Source organism: Dipodomys merriami, unplaced genomic scaffold, assembly GCF_024711535.1.
Source record: "Dipodomys merriami isolate MVZ:Mamm:240054 unplaced genomic scaffold, mDipMer1.0.p SCAF_3, whole genome shotgun sequence".
NCBI classification, from domain to species: Eukaryota; Metazoa; Chordata; class Mammalia; order Rodentia; family Heteromyidae; genus Dipodomys; species Dipodomys merriami.
This window is the reverse complement of record NW_027204492.1, coordinates 15826193-15839379: the sequence shown is the minus strand read 5'-3', so window position 1 is coordinate 15839379 and position 13187 is coordinate 15826193. Positions and strand designations below refer to the sequence as shown.

Here is a 13187-nt window from a genome sequence, read left to right as displayed (position 1 = left end):
GATTACTAGAGCTCTGCTACACAGATGAGGGGTCTGATTAGTAATTTACATTTTTTTGAGGACATATAACCTCACTCCTGGTCATGGTTTGTGTTCTGAAAATTCTTCTATTCCATTGTATGTTATTATCTTTAGCCCCGACAAATGAATTAAGTTCTGATTAGACATCAATGTAATTCTTCGCTCTTGCATGTTATTTTCAAGGAAGAAAAAGGGCTTTGATAGAGTGGCCAGTAGTTCAAGTTGAGAACTCAGTGGGGCTCAGCCTGCTCAGAATTGAAGCCTGGGCAGAACTGTCAGGCTGGTCAAGGGGAAAAATTGTGAAATGGAGAAAAATTGCTCAGTACTCATTACAACCCCCCACCATATTACAAAAAAAAACCCACCCTAAATTAACAAATGATTGAATCACAAAAACATGTTTATCAACATTCAAGCAATTATTTAGTCACATAGTAACTATGAAGGGAGAAAAAAAAAGCTATGCTTTAATAATATCCCCCCAAACAGTTATTTCAAGCAGAAATGACTGGAGAAATTGCTCTGAGTTGCTGGAAAAGTGTTCTCACCAAAGTCAGTTGTATTTTACAGGAGTGGGGGAGAGGCAGGAATCTGACAGGAAAAAAAAATTTTTAGGAACTGTCAAGAGTAGATAGAAACAGAAGCGGCAACAGAAAAACAACAATGCCCCTCCCCCCATTCAAAGGCATCTCCCCACTCCCAGCTCCAGCAAGCAGGTAGAAAAAAGCAAGCTTTCCAGCCTTGGGCAAGGATCAACTAGGGCTCCCTAGACTTAATACCAACTTTGCCCTTGTTGCTGCCATGAAAGAAAATGCAATTAAAATATATTCAAGAGGCTGATATTTGATTGCAGTTCGAAGCCAGCTCGGGCAGGAAAGTCCACAAGGCTCATCTCCAATTAAGCACCAGAAAACCTGAAGTGGAGCTGTGGTTCAAGTGGTAGAGTGTTAGCCTTGAGCAAAAGAGCTCAGGGACAATATCCAGACCCTGAGTTCAAACCCCAGGACTGACATAAGAAAAACAGTCCTGAACATACACCTTTCCTCATCTTGCCACTGCTTGTGTGTAAAATATGCTAAACCAGAGAAGTTACAGAAAGCTTAAATTGCTCCTGGCAATACTGACATTCTAAAGAACACAACTTCATATCCACAAGTACATGAAACATAACCCTTTCCCCCCCCCCCAGAGATTCCTTGTGTAAGTACTCTCTCACTGGTGCACTAGAGCTGTCTAGAGATCTATCATCTCTATGTGGAAAAAGTTATTGAAGTACCTTATGAACTCTAGCCTCGTCTAAGTTAATGCACCTGGGACAATATACCTATTTGGTTGGCACTACCGGCAGTTAAGTGGTCCACATAAATGAGCTGCCTACATAATGTGTGTCTAGTGTACTTTATGGATTTCAAGACACTTTTCACATATGTTATCTGTATGCTAAGTAGGATTGGCATTTGTAGTATCGTTTTACAGAAACAAAAACTGAGGCTCTTAGAGTGTATACAACCACCTCAAATCCTAAGGCTCATAAATACAGATCTAGAATTTGAACTCCGATTTTCTGCCCTTAAGTCAACTGTTTCTGCCTTTATTCTTAGGCAAAAAAAATTATTTGAAGCCCTTCAAAATGGAAATTTTAAGAAAAAGATTATAAATGTAATCTGATCTTACTGATTCATAACCATGATTATGAACATCAGTTATAAGATCTGTATTATTGGGACTACTGAAGCATGTTGGGAAATATCCCTCTATAAATGGCCTCAGCTGCTTCATTTAGTGAATTACTGAGTCCATTTTATGTCCTTCACCCTTATAGTCCACTTGTTACTTCTTGCTGCTCATCTATATCTCCCCATATCAGCTACCTAACTGCTTATGTACTACAAGCTAACATTAAGCTTGTAAAGAGTATGATTTAATTCAGGATAGCCATCTCCAAAAAAAGAGGCAAATAGTTCTCAAGGTCAATCTGGAAAAGATTAAAACTGTCCATCATTGAAAAAAAATCTCTGGCCATACCCCTAATGTCACCTACAAGTACAAGGCTGAAAGTCTTAATGAAATTCTACTGAGAAAATAGAACTCAAAGCTTGAAGATGGGCAGCTTTGGAGATCTGATGAAAAACTCAATTCTACCCTATGTTTCTTCATGAGGACTACAAAGTTCACTATGTTCTATTGGTACTAGGGCTTGAACTCATGCCCACATTTAGCTGTTTCACTCAATGCTTGAACCACACCTTCCCTGCTGGCCTTTAGCTGGTTAACTGGAGCCTAAGAGTCTCACAGACTTTTCTGCCTGGGCTGGCTTCAAATTGTGATCCTCAGATTTCAGCCTCCTGAGTAGCTAGGATTACAGATGTGAGCCACTGGTACCATCTTCTCACTATGTAATTTTGTTTTATTTTAAACACACTAAGAACAAGGAGAAGCATGTCACAGGATAGCTTAGAAGAAGCTGTGGCATCAGTGAGTTTTCTCATCTGTAAAATGATGATAATGACAGTAGAGACCTCATAGGGCTGCTGAGAAAATTAAATGAGATAATTATGTAAAAGTAAGCATCATACAGAAGGCACTTAATACATATCTTCACTACTATTATCATCATCATCATCATCATTATTATAAGGTAGAGAAGAATGAGAGAAAAAGGAGAATTTACTCTTTGTGGGAGTTTTCTCAAAAAGAATTAATTAAGCAGAAACAAAAAACGATTGTGCTCTGCCCCATTTTCCTAAGCACATCTAAGTAAATTAAATTTAGGAAACGAGGCAATGCAAAGATTGAAAATAAAGAACAACTTTTTAAATGCTTCAATCATTATCCAAACAACATTAGCAGCAGAGCACTCCAACCACTGTAGCAAAAGGCCCCAGGCTCATTTATGAGGGCAAAGTCTTCCTGCAAATGAAGACATAAAATCCAAATCGAGGCAGTAAGGATTGCTCGTGGAACTGCACATAGTTGCAGGAAATATTCACAGCTTCAACATCCCCAATGTGAATTAGTGAAGGAATCCTACGGAGACTGTGGATCTAGGCCAAGATCAAGATAAGATTTCTTCAGTTTCATGTGGTAGAGAAAATAGCTCTCAAAAGCTGTCATATCCAATTTCACATGAATGAAGTAGTGGGGTGATTTTCTCAATAATTTGGCCTATCAGAATCTTGGGGAGGGGGTGTGAATTTTAGGGGGGAAATGTGTGCCTCTCACTCTCAACTCATTGGAATAATAAGCAATGATAAGTAAAGAAGAAGCTGATGCCCTGCTTTTTTGTAGCAATTCATAACACGTCATTTTGTAGTAGTTCTTGGTTTAAAGGCAACCTTCTCTAAATATTTCTTACAGGAAAGATGTGAGGGCAGCGTCTTTCTGAACATGGCTGAAATGCTGGGACGGTGATTTACTCTTTCATATAGGGCTCACTTTCCGAAGTAAGGTAGGATAAGAAAAGGGTCAGGAGGTTGAAATCTGGAGGATAGTAGTTCGAGGTCAGCCTGGGCAACAAAGTTCACTAGACACCATGTCAAAAATAACCAGTACAAAGCAGGCCTGGATGTGAGGCTCAAGTGCTACAGTGCCACCTGAACAAGCACAAGGTCTCAAATTCAAAAGCCCAAATGGAGGGGTCTGGGGTGGGGAGAGAGAACTGAAATGTGGTAATAAGTATATAGGATGACAAGTCTGAAAGCACTAACTTCATATTCTTTTTTTTATTCTTTTTTTTTCCAGGACTGAGGACTGAACCCAGGGCCTTGCGCCCGCCAGGTGGGCGCCCTTCCGCTGAGCTAAACCCCCAACCCCTAACTTCATATCCTTTTGGTAAGATTATCCTTCTATGTATCCCCATAATTAAAGGAAGTGGGGGTGGGTAGAGAAAAGAGAAAGAGAGAGAGAAGGGTGGGCACAACAAGTACATATTTTTTTATTTTCTTCTTTTTTGTATATAGGTTTTATTGTAAAAATACTGTACAGAGGGGTTACAGTTACATGCGTAAGGTAATGAGAAATTTCCTATGGAACATTAACAAGTACACATTGCTTTCCTCATTTAGTTCATTATCTAGTATCTAGCCTCCATATCACAGTGGCCATATCTGGAATCTAATCCAATCCAAATACTGTCAACTTATTTTCGCTCCCCATCTCATCCTGTTCTAGGCCCTTAAAAAAATCCCATAATATGATAAGTGTAGGACTGGATATAAACGAGGACACTCAAGGCCCTCATGTGGGCAGCCATGACAGCTTCTGTGCATCCCCCTGTCATCTCTTTATGGTGCCCATCTAGCCAAATGATGGCTATAAGGCAACATCTGGGGAGCTTACTTATATAAGAACTTAACACTCCATTCTAAAAAATCACCTTGATGCTCCCAAAGACTAAGACATGGCCCTCTACTTTAACCCAATTTTCATATCATTCCCCTTCTTATCCCACTTTCAACTGCAAAGCCCATCTAGGAAGTATATGAATGGTACATGTATTTTTTGTCAGTCCTGGGCTTGAACTCAGGGTCTGGGCACTGTCCCTAAGCTTCTTTTGCTCAAGGCTAGCCCTCTACCACTTGAGCCCCAGCGTCACTTCCAGCTTTTTCTGTTTATGTGGTACTGAGGAATGAAACCCAGGGCTTCATGCATGCTAGGCAAGCACTCTACTACTGAGCCACATTCTCAGGCCGGTACATGTATTTTTTTAATCAACCTCAATTATTCATTCTATTTCCAAATTGTTAGTCTCAACAAACTCTTCTTAAGAGTTTGAAGACTAAATCAGTTAACAAAGAATTTGAGCTCATATATTATGTTTCATATAATCAACCGAAAGACCCCTAAGGCTTTGACACAAGAAACTGTTGTGAAAGTATGCTTTATGAGCCAATCAGAAATTAAGCTATGCTCAACCCACTGGTGCTGGTGGCTCATGCCTGTAATCCTAGCTACTCTGCAGGCTGAGATCTGCGGATCTCAGTTCCAAGCCAGCCTAGGCAGAAAAGTCCATGAGATTCTTATCACCAAGAAACCACTAAAAAGTGCAAAGTGGAGCTGTGGCTCAAGTGGTACAGCCTAGTCTTGAGCACAAAAGCTCAGGAACAGCACACAGGACTCCAGATTCACCACGTTAAAAAAAAAAAAACTTACAATTCAGAGACTAATTCTATTAAAAGTGCCATAAATCTAAATGTTTACCATATCAAATAGAAGTGTTATTTTTGTATCTCATCCAGATTCTCTCTTCATGGGGCCAACAAAGATCAGCTGATTCTGTGGATTTAAGGTTTTTAAAAAGGAACTCCCCCTGAGAACCAGTGGCTCACCCTGTAATCCTAGCTACTCAGGAAGCTGAGATCTGTGGATGCCAATTCAAAGCCAGCCTGAGCAGGAAAGTCTGTGAGACCCTAATCTCCAATTAATCACAGAAAAAATAGAAGTAGTGCTGTGGCTCAAGTGGTAGAGTACTAGCCTTGAGCAAAAGAGCCAAGGACAGCACCCAGGCCCAGAGTTCAACCCCCAGGACTGGTGAAAAAGAATAAAAATAAGAACCCCCAACTCTATAAGTAATCTTCCCAGGCCTAAAAGGCAGCCTGAGGGAGGAGGTATAAGACATGAACCTCATGTATATGATGGAGCTATTAATGCCTATACATAAATATATTGTGAGGATAGAGGGACTGCTACATAGCAAGCAGTTCAAAGCACAAATGTTACCTACCACCACCCACAACCATGATCATCATTAAAGACTTTATCTGGATCTTTTAACTGAGGGAGGGAACCCCTCTCTCTATCCTTCCTTCCTCATGCTGCTATGATAAGTCTTACAAGTTAGTAAGTATAACATAATTTGCTGCTTCTTCTATCAAGGCCACAACAGCTTCTTTCATAGTCCTAACAGAGGCAGATTAAGAACTGAGATTCTCAAGGAAAGGAGAAGTAACCACTCACACAAATGGAGAATGTCTGGCCAATGAGCCAGCTTATCCTTCTTAAAATGGACATGGTCCTAGTGGTCTGAAGGAGTTCATGTGTGCTCCACAGGAATCTAAACTCCTGGAGAAAACTGACCTTGAGATTTTAGAGAACTGTTTGTTTTGTGGTTTTTAACCAACTCTTATGAACTAACTGAAAGTAACATTTACTCCCTAGGCAGAGATTGATAACCTATGCATACAGGAAAACAGAATGTTCTGGGACCGTGATTTTTGAGAAACCTCCTTTGCAAAGATGAAAATGGAGCTTCATTTTTTGGGGGGAGGGGTAATCTCATTAGGTGAGCTTTTAAAATATTAAGTATTAATGCTAAAATGGGAATTTATAAATTAATTAGCATTTGAGAGCCCAAAGAATGATACCATTGAGCAACACATGGACAATGATTCCCACAGCTCACCTTGGAAAACTGCAGCATTCTGAATAATTAAGAACTTGAGCTCCATACTGGCAGACTGAAGCAGTTGTTCCATGTTCAATCGAGCTGTTAGTTGGTATTTTTCTTCCATCTTTCTTGAGCAGCATGTTGGGCCCTTGGGGAGACATACTTGCAAATCTGATCCTGAAACAAACAAGGTTTTCATGTTTCAGTAAGCACAATGTCTCTCTCTCCCTCTGTCCCCCCTATCTTTCTCTCTCTTCCTCTCTCATTTTCTCTCTTATACACACAAGCAAACATGGCAAAAACATTTCTTTTAATATACAAATTTTGATTCTTCAAAAGTACTGTCCATTAATCCTTACTTTCCACCAATTGTCCTTATAACTGGTTCTTTCTGAATAACCATCAGAATTAATTGCCTCAGTTTGACTCATAAATTCTGCATAAACTAATTTATAGCACCACCAAATACATGTCATTGAACACCGATATTTAATTTGTCTGTTAAAAGATCAATCTTCGCTCCTATAATTTACATTTCCTGATTATAATTTATGAAGGAGAACACAACCAAGAAAAAATGTTTTAAATTCCAGTTATGATTCCCAAATATCTGGACAATCTAAGGTTGCTTTTCAGAAGAAATTATCGAAACATCTATATTATGTCAAAGCTTTGTTGCTGTTTTTATGAAATGTCCAGAGTAAGGTCCAAGTCTTTCTACAAATGTATGCTAATCATAGTGGTTTTAACAGAATACAAACCAAAATACCTATCCTCATGGAGTTTATATTCTCAAGACCACAAGCAAAGAAGTGAATTAAAATATATTAAACATGATGCCAGTGCTGATTAGTAATATACACAAAATAATAAAAAGGAGGGATGAGCTATGGCATATCCACACATGGAATTCTATTTAGCCATAAAAAGGAATGATGCATTGCTACATGCTACTACATGAATGAACCCCAAAAACATTATGCTTAAGTGAAAGAAACTAGATCTAAAAACAGTACATACTGTATAATTCCATTCTTATAAGACACTAAAAAATGGAAATTAATCTATAGTGAGAAAAAGCAGTTCAGTGTTATTATAAAGGGATTAAAGGTAGGAAAGAAAGTGGGAGGGAAGAATTACAAAGCTTGGTAAGGAAACTTTTGGGAATAATATATTATTTTCATTGTGGTGATGGCTTAATGTGTATATACAAGCCAAAATTGTCAAGCTGTGTCCTTTAAAAATAGGCTTTTAATTACATATCAATTATACTTCAATAACACTTGTTAAAAAAAAATGGCAGTAGATGGGCACTAGTGGCTCATGCCTATAATCCAAGCTACTCCAGAGGCTGAGATCTGAGAATCTCAGTTCAAAGCTAGCCCAGGCAGTAAAGGCCAAGAGATTCTTATCTCTAATAAAATACCAAAAAGCCAGAAATGGAGCTGTGGCTCAAGTGGTAGAAAAAAGAAGCTCAGAGACTGCCCAGGCCCTGAGTTCAAGCCCCCAGGACAGGCAAAAAATATTGGCAGTACTGGGGTTTGAATTCAGGCTCACATTTGCTAGACAACTGCTCCTCTTGAGCCATACTCTCTACCTATTTTGTTATAGTTTTTTTTCAGGCAGGATCTCATGCTTTTGTCCAGGATGACCTGGGAGTACTATCCCCTCCTATCACTGTCTCCCAGCAATCTGGAATTACACATATATGAAACCATACCCAGCTTGTTGTTTGAGGTAAGGCTTCACTAAATTTCTGCCTAGGCTGGCTTCAAAACACAATCCTTCTGATCTCCACCTCCTAAGTAGCTAGAATACAGGCCCAGTCCTAATGTACTTCATTTCTAAAAGAAAAATAAGGGAGATATGAAATATGGTGGTAGCAAGAACTATTCTATTCTTCAATTGGAAGGCCTTATTTCACTATAAAGCAACATTTGAGGTATGATGGAGAAAGTACCATGATTTTAAATGCCCACCAACATTATTGAATATTAAAGCTCAATGACTATTAAATCAAATCACCTTCCTTTCTTCAAGTCCTGTGGGTTTTTCTGTTGTTGATGTTGTTTTTTTTTAAGTGCTGAGGATTGAACCCAAAACTTCATGCATATTAAGCACACACTCTACTGTCCATATTCTGGTTTACTCGAATTCTCTCTTCAATAAGCACTGATTGGGCTCCTGCAGTGACTGCGACAATGTATACTACTATTGTCCTACTGTGGGAAATAATTGACTAGTAGTAAGCTCAGCTATTGCTTTCTGAGTTTATCACCATTATGTTGCATGGTCATAGTCTCTAGGGACTGTTGTCCCCTAGTGACCATGCATGGCAAAAAATGCAAAGTTCTGTTAAGACATAGAACTTTGCCCAAGGGAGACCTTTGGTTTAAGGACTCCCCAGTGATTTGGGAAAACTTTCTTGGGTCTATGATTCTTCCTACTCAATCCTTCCTTCTATCTTTATTCCACTTTCTATTTTCCTTCTCATTTTCCCCCCAATAAATTTATTGTACATCCAACTCCATATTGGATTAGATGCTTATCCACTGGGCATCTCCCTATGCAAAGGACCCTATCTAACATGCCAGGTACTGTGTTACATGCTGGAGGTACCACAGAGGACAAGAAAGACTTGTTCCCAGCCCCCAAAGAGTTCACTACCTAAAGGGATTAAGAGATATAAACACCTAGTCCTAGTAAAAGAGCTCAATAAAGCAATGATAAACTGAGTATAGAGGATATAACGTCCCCTAAAGTTCCTAAAGATCCTCACCAAGTGAGGTTCAATAAATCTTACTAACGTAAGGCTTGAAAGCGTATTCAGATGTTTTAGACAGTTTTTCAAAAATTGAGGTTTTAATAAAGGAGGGTGGGGGGGAGTAGTTAGCTTTAAGTTCCCAGACATTTTCTTTTTGTTACAGCATTTTATTTCCCTAGGAATGCCCGTTGAGCATGGTGTTAATGTACAAATGTACATTTTCATTGATTAATTTGAGAAAGAAATTCATCAATTTATGCCTCACAGGACATCGGTGTTGGAATCCAGGGTATTGCCTCCAAGCTCTCCACTGCCCTCTTCTCAAGGGAGCTGCCAAGAACAGTAGTAAAGAAATGCAGATCATACGTATCACCAAGCCTAATCCGGCCCTGCAATTTATAGTAGTGGGTGGAAAGGTGCTATTTAATGTCAAAATACAATTTGGGGTCTGGAGACATAAAGTTCAGACTTATCTCTTATAAATGTCAATCTCATATACAAGCCTTAGACTGATTTTAAATATGGTCTAAGCTTAAAAGCTTTATGATTATCTTCAGAAACGGAAAAAGAAAAGATCTTCTAGCTCACAGTGCTCTTTTTACACAAGGTTACAAAATATAGTGTTATTTTAGCAGGAGAAACGGATGCAGTTACTGGACCGAGAAGGGAAAGAGTCCCCTTGGGGAAGAGTAGCTAATCTAAATTTAAACAAGGTTGCTTGGGACACATGCGTAGATATGAAAAATCCTACGTAGCAGATCTTTCCTTAGGTCAAGATCCTGTTCATTTAGCAAGATCTTATTTACTTTCTGGGTAAACCGATGCCTATAGAATATGTGTTTAAAAATCCCTCGGCTTACATAAGTTCATAAAATTAATTGTTGGAGATTAAACCATGTGTATTTCTAAATTCCCATTGGTGATGCCTTCCGGTTTTCAAGCCTGGCAGAATTTATCTGGCTGGGTGACTAGCTGTTAGCACTGTTTCTGTTCTCACCATCTCCAGCTAAGGGGTAACAAAGGCTCAGATCACTCATCTTTGTTGGACTAGGAGTTGCTAAGACATTCTAAGGTAACAAATTGTTGTTTAATGTACCTAAAGAAACTCAAGAATGACTTTGAATTACCATGCCACCAGTTTGGCTTTCCTGTGATATAATTCAGATTTACTCAGGATTTCCACATTTGTACCCTTCCTTTGAATGAGTCAAGTCTCATCAATGTGAAAAATCCCCACTACCTCAAAAACCAGGTTAGCTAAAAATGTTGACAGGAATATAACATCAAATTGGAATTTTTATAAATACATTAAAAACAACAGCCAGACGGGCTGGGAAGGTGGCTCAGTGGTAGAGCACTTGCTTTGCATGCTCGAGGCCCTGGGTTCGATTCCTCAGGACCACAAAAGAAAAAAGCCGGAAGTGGCGCTGTGGCTCAAGTGGTAGAGCGCTAGCCTTGAGCTGAAGAGCTGAGGGACAGCGCCCAGGCCCAGAGTTCAGTCCCACGACCGGACCCCAAAAAAAAAAAAAAAAAAACCAGCAAGAAACATAAAACCTCTTCTGTCCCTAACGAGGTTCATTTTGCTTAGCATCATCTTATATGGTCATACCTATATAGCTTTTGACCTTTTCTGCTTGTCCTAGACATATACTAATTATTGCAAATAAGGGAAACCATGGGACCTATGTTTCTTTGGGCCTGGCTTACTTCACTTAATATAATTTTTTTCCAAGTCCCCATGGTATAACCACTGTATTTGATTCCGGTGCCCTGCATCTTGTTTATACATTTTTCTAATTTGGGGAGGGGAAGGAAAAATAACAAAATGCTGAGATAAGGATGCATGTTGACCCATTGTAACAATGATATGTACAAGATACTATGTTGAAAATGAACTTTACAATTTGAGGGGGGTGGCGGGGGTGAGGGGGGAGGTGGGGAGGTCTGGAAGGAAGGGATGGTAGGGGAAAAACAAAGGAGGAGGTAACAATGCTCGATAGGAAATGTACTCATTACCTTACTTACTGTATCTTTACAACAAAAAAAATAATAAAAAAGGAAGAGAAAAAAATGGGAATTTTTTTTAACATATCAAATGTCATGAAGAAAGGTCTATGTTCCAAACCTAAGTGTCTAAATAGCAATATTTACCCTCCCTATCAGTTATCACTGCCTGGTTAATCAATAACACCAGTAAAAATGATCTAGGAGCTAAGAGTTAGCTATAGATTTGAGGAAATAACACGTCCAGAAATGATAAGAGTTCAAGATTTCCGATCTGAGAAGGAACTCATACCAAAGGGGAAAACATTTTGTTCTAAGTAAATTTCATATAACTCACAGACAAGCTTTAAAAAAATTCACAAGACAGCAAAAGAGAGCTAGACATGTCTAAATAAAATGTCAGTAACAATTTCAGTGCCACGAACATTTGCTTGAAATAAATAAAGTAGAGAGAAAGAATTTAGAAGGAATCCTTATCAACTAAACAAAGACTTTCCCTGGGAACTGAATCCCAAATAGGATGAATAAAAAGTTCAAAGTACAAATGACTAAGAAACTGTAGAGAGAACTACCACATACTTACATGAATAAAAACCAAGAGGTCAATTTCACAAATAGGATGTGACCAACAATAGACATAGTAAAGAAGAAAGCATTCTTTAACAATATGAGGAATAAAAGGCTAAAAGGAAATAGCCCTTTATTAGATAAAGGAGACCACATTTGTCAATGAAGTTTGCTCACCTACTGCTTTTTAAAACTGAAATTCAGCTGAAAAGTGGGAAGAAAGACAAGCAATATCGTTTTTAATGTAGACAAGGACAAGACTAGCAATTGACTATTCAAATAATCCATAAAGGTTATTTGAACCATAAAGGTTCGGCTTAACAATCTAAATTCTCCAGTGCTAAAACAAAATTAACTGAAGTTATTACAGGTCTGCTGGTTCACATTGACTTTGCAGGATTAAGCAGTACCTTCAGATGGGTGCCAGTGACTCACACCTAGCCACTCAGGAAACTGAGATTTGAGGATCATGGTTCAAAGCCAGCTGAGGCAGGAAAGTCTGTGAAACTGTTATTTCCACCTAACCAGCAAAAAGCCAGAAGTGAAGGTGTGGTTCAAGTGGTAGAGCACTAGCCTGAACAGAAAAGGCCAAGCTACTGAAGGCCTAAGTCCTGGAGTTGAAGTACTAATGCTATCACCAAAAGAAGTACCTTCATACCATAATCTCTTCTCCTAGACTGTAAGTTCCTCAACAGCTGAGCACAACTCCCATCTCCTCTGGGATGCCAAAGCAATTCCATTCAGCCTGATACGCATTACTGTTGAATTAATGAGGGTACTAGACTGAGAACACTAACAAGATCTTTGAGTTGTGTTTGTGTCTAAAAAAAATGAGGGAGTGGAGACAGATAACTCCAAAAACTTTACATCTTCTTTGGGAAATGCTATAAAATCAATGTCAGAACAGCTTGAAGATGCACAAATAGATGTTTCACTTGGAAGGAACTATAAAATACATATCCGTAATTATTTTGAGACAATGGCTTGTTGCACATTGGATCCAGTTTGGGGTCCTACAGCCAAATAGGCATACTTTATTCCCATGTGTACCCACGCTGGACACCCTTACTGCTTGCCTCACTTTCCATAGACTAAGAACAGATGGTCCACAGAAGTTTCTCTTCAGATGCATACTCTTAACTCAGGGGATCTCTTCAGGGTTGTCTATCTATGGCCTGACCTTCTTGACTCTCATCTCATACTCTTGTGATTGGATCCTATTCTTGCTCTCTTGGTTTGCCTTTATCACCTTTACCAGGAAGCCTTAGGCTCACCAAACTCATTCCATTGTATGCCTAAGCTTTTCCCATAGTTGAAAAAGGAAAGTCAACAGTGTGTCTGGGATTGCTTAAATGTGTCCATTCTTATCCTATTGGGTTTTATTCCAAGACAGTAAGTAGTAGATGCCTTTAGCATCATAGACACTAATGGGCAAGAAAGAGCAAA

The 13187-nt window shown here is 39.0% G+C and overlaps 1 protein-coding gene across 1 annotated transcript in view; it reads right to left on the bottom strand.

Annotated features, from left to right (window-relative positions):
* Window positions 1-13187, bottom strand: part of Gpc3 (glypican 3) — a 408112-nt gene that overhangs the window by 368017 nt on the left and 26908 nt on the right. Inside the window, exon 2 of the mRNA XM_070039709.1 lies at window positions 6422-6583. Within this exon, the coding sequence (XP_069895810.1) occupies window positions 6422-6583 (162 nt within the window). The remainder of the gene's footprint in view (window positions 1-6421; window positions 6584-13187) is intronic.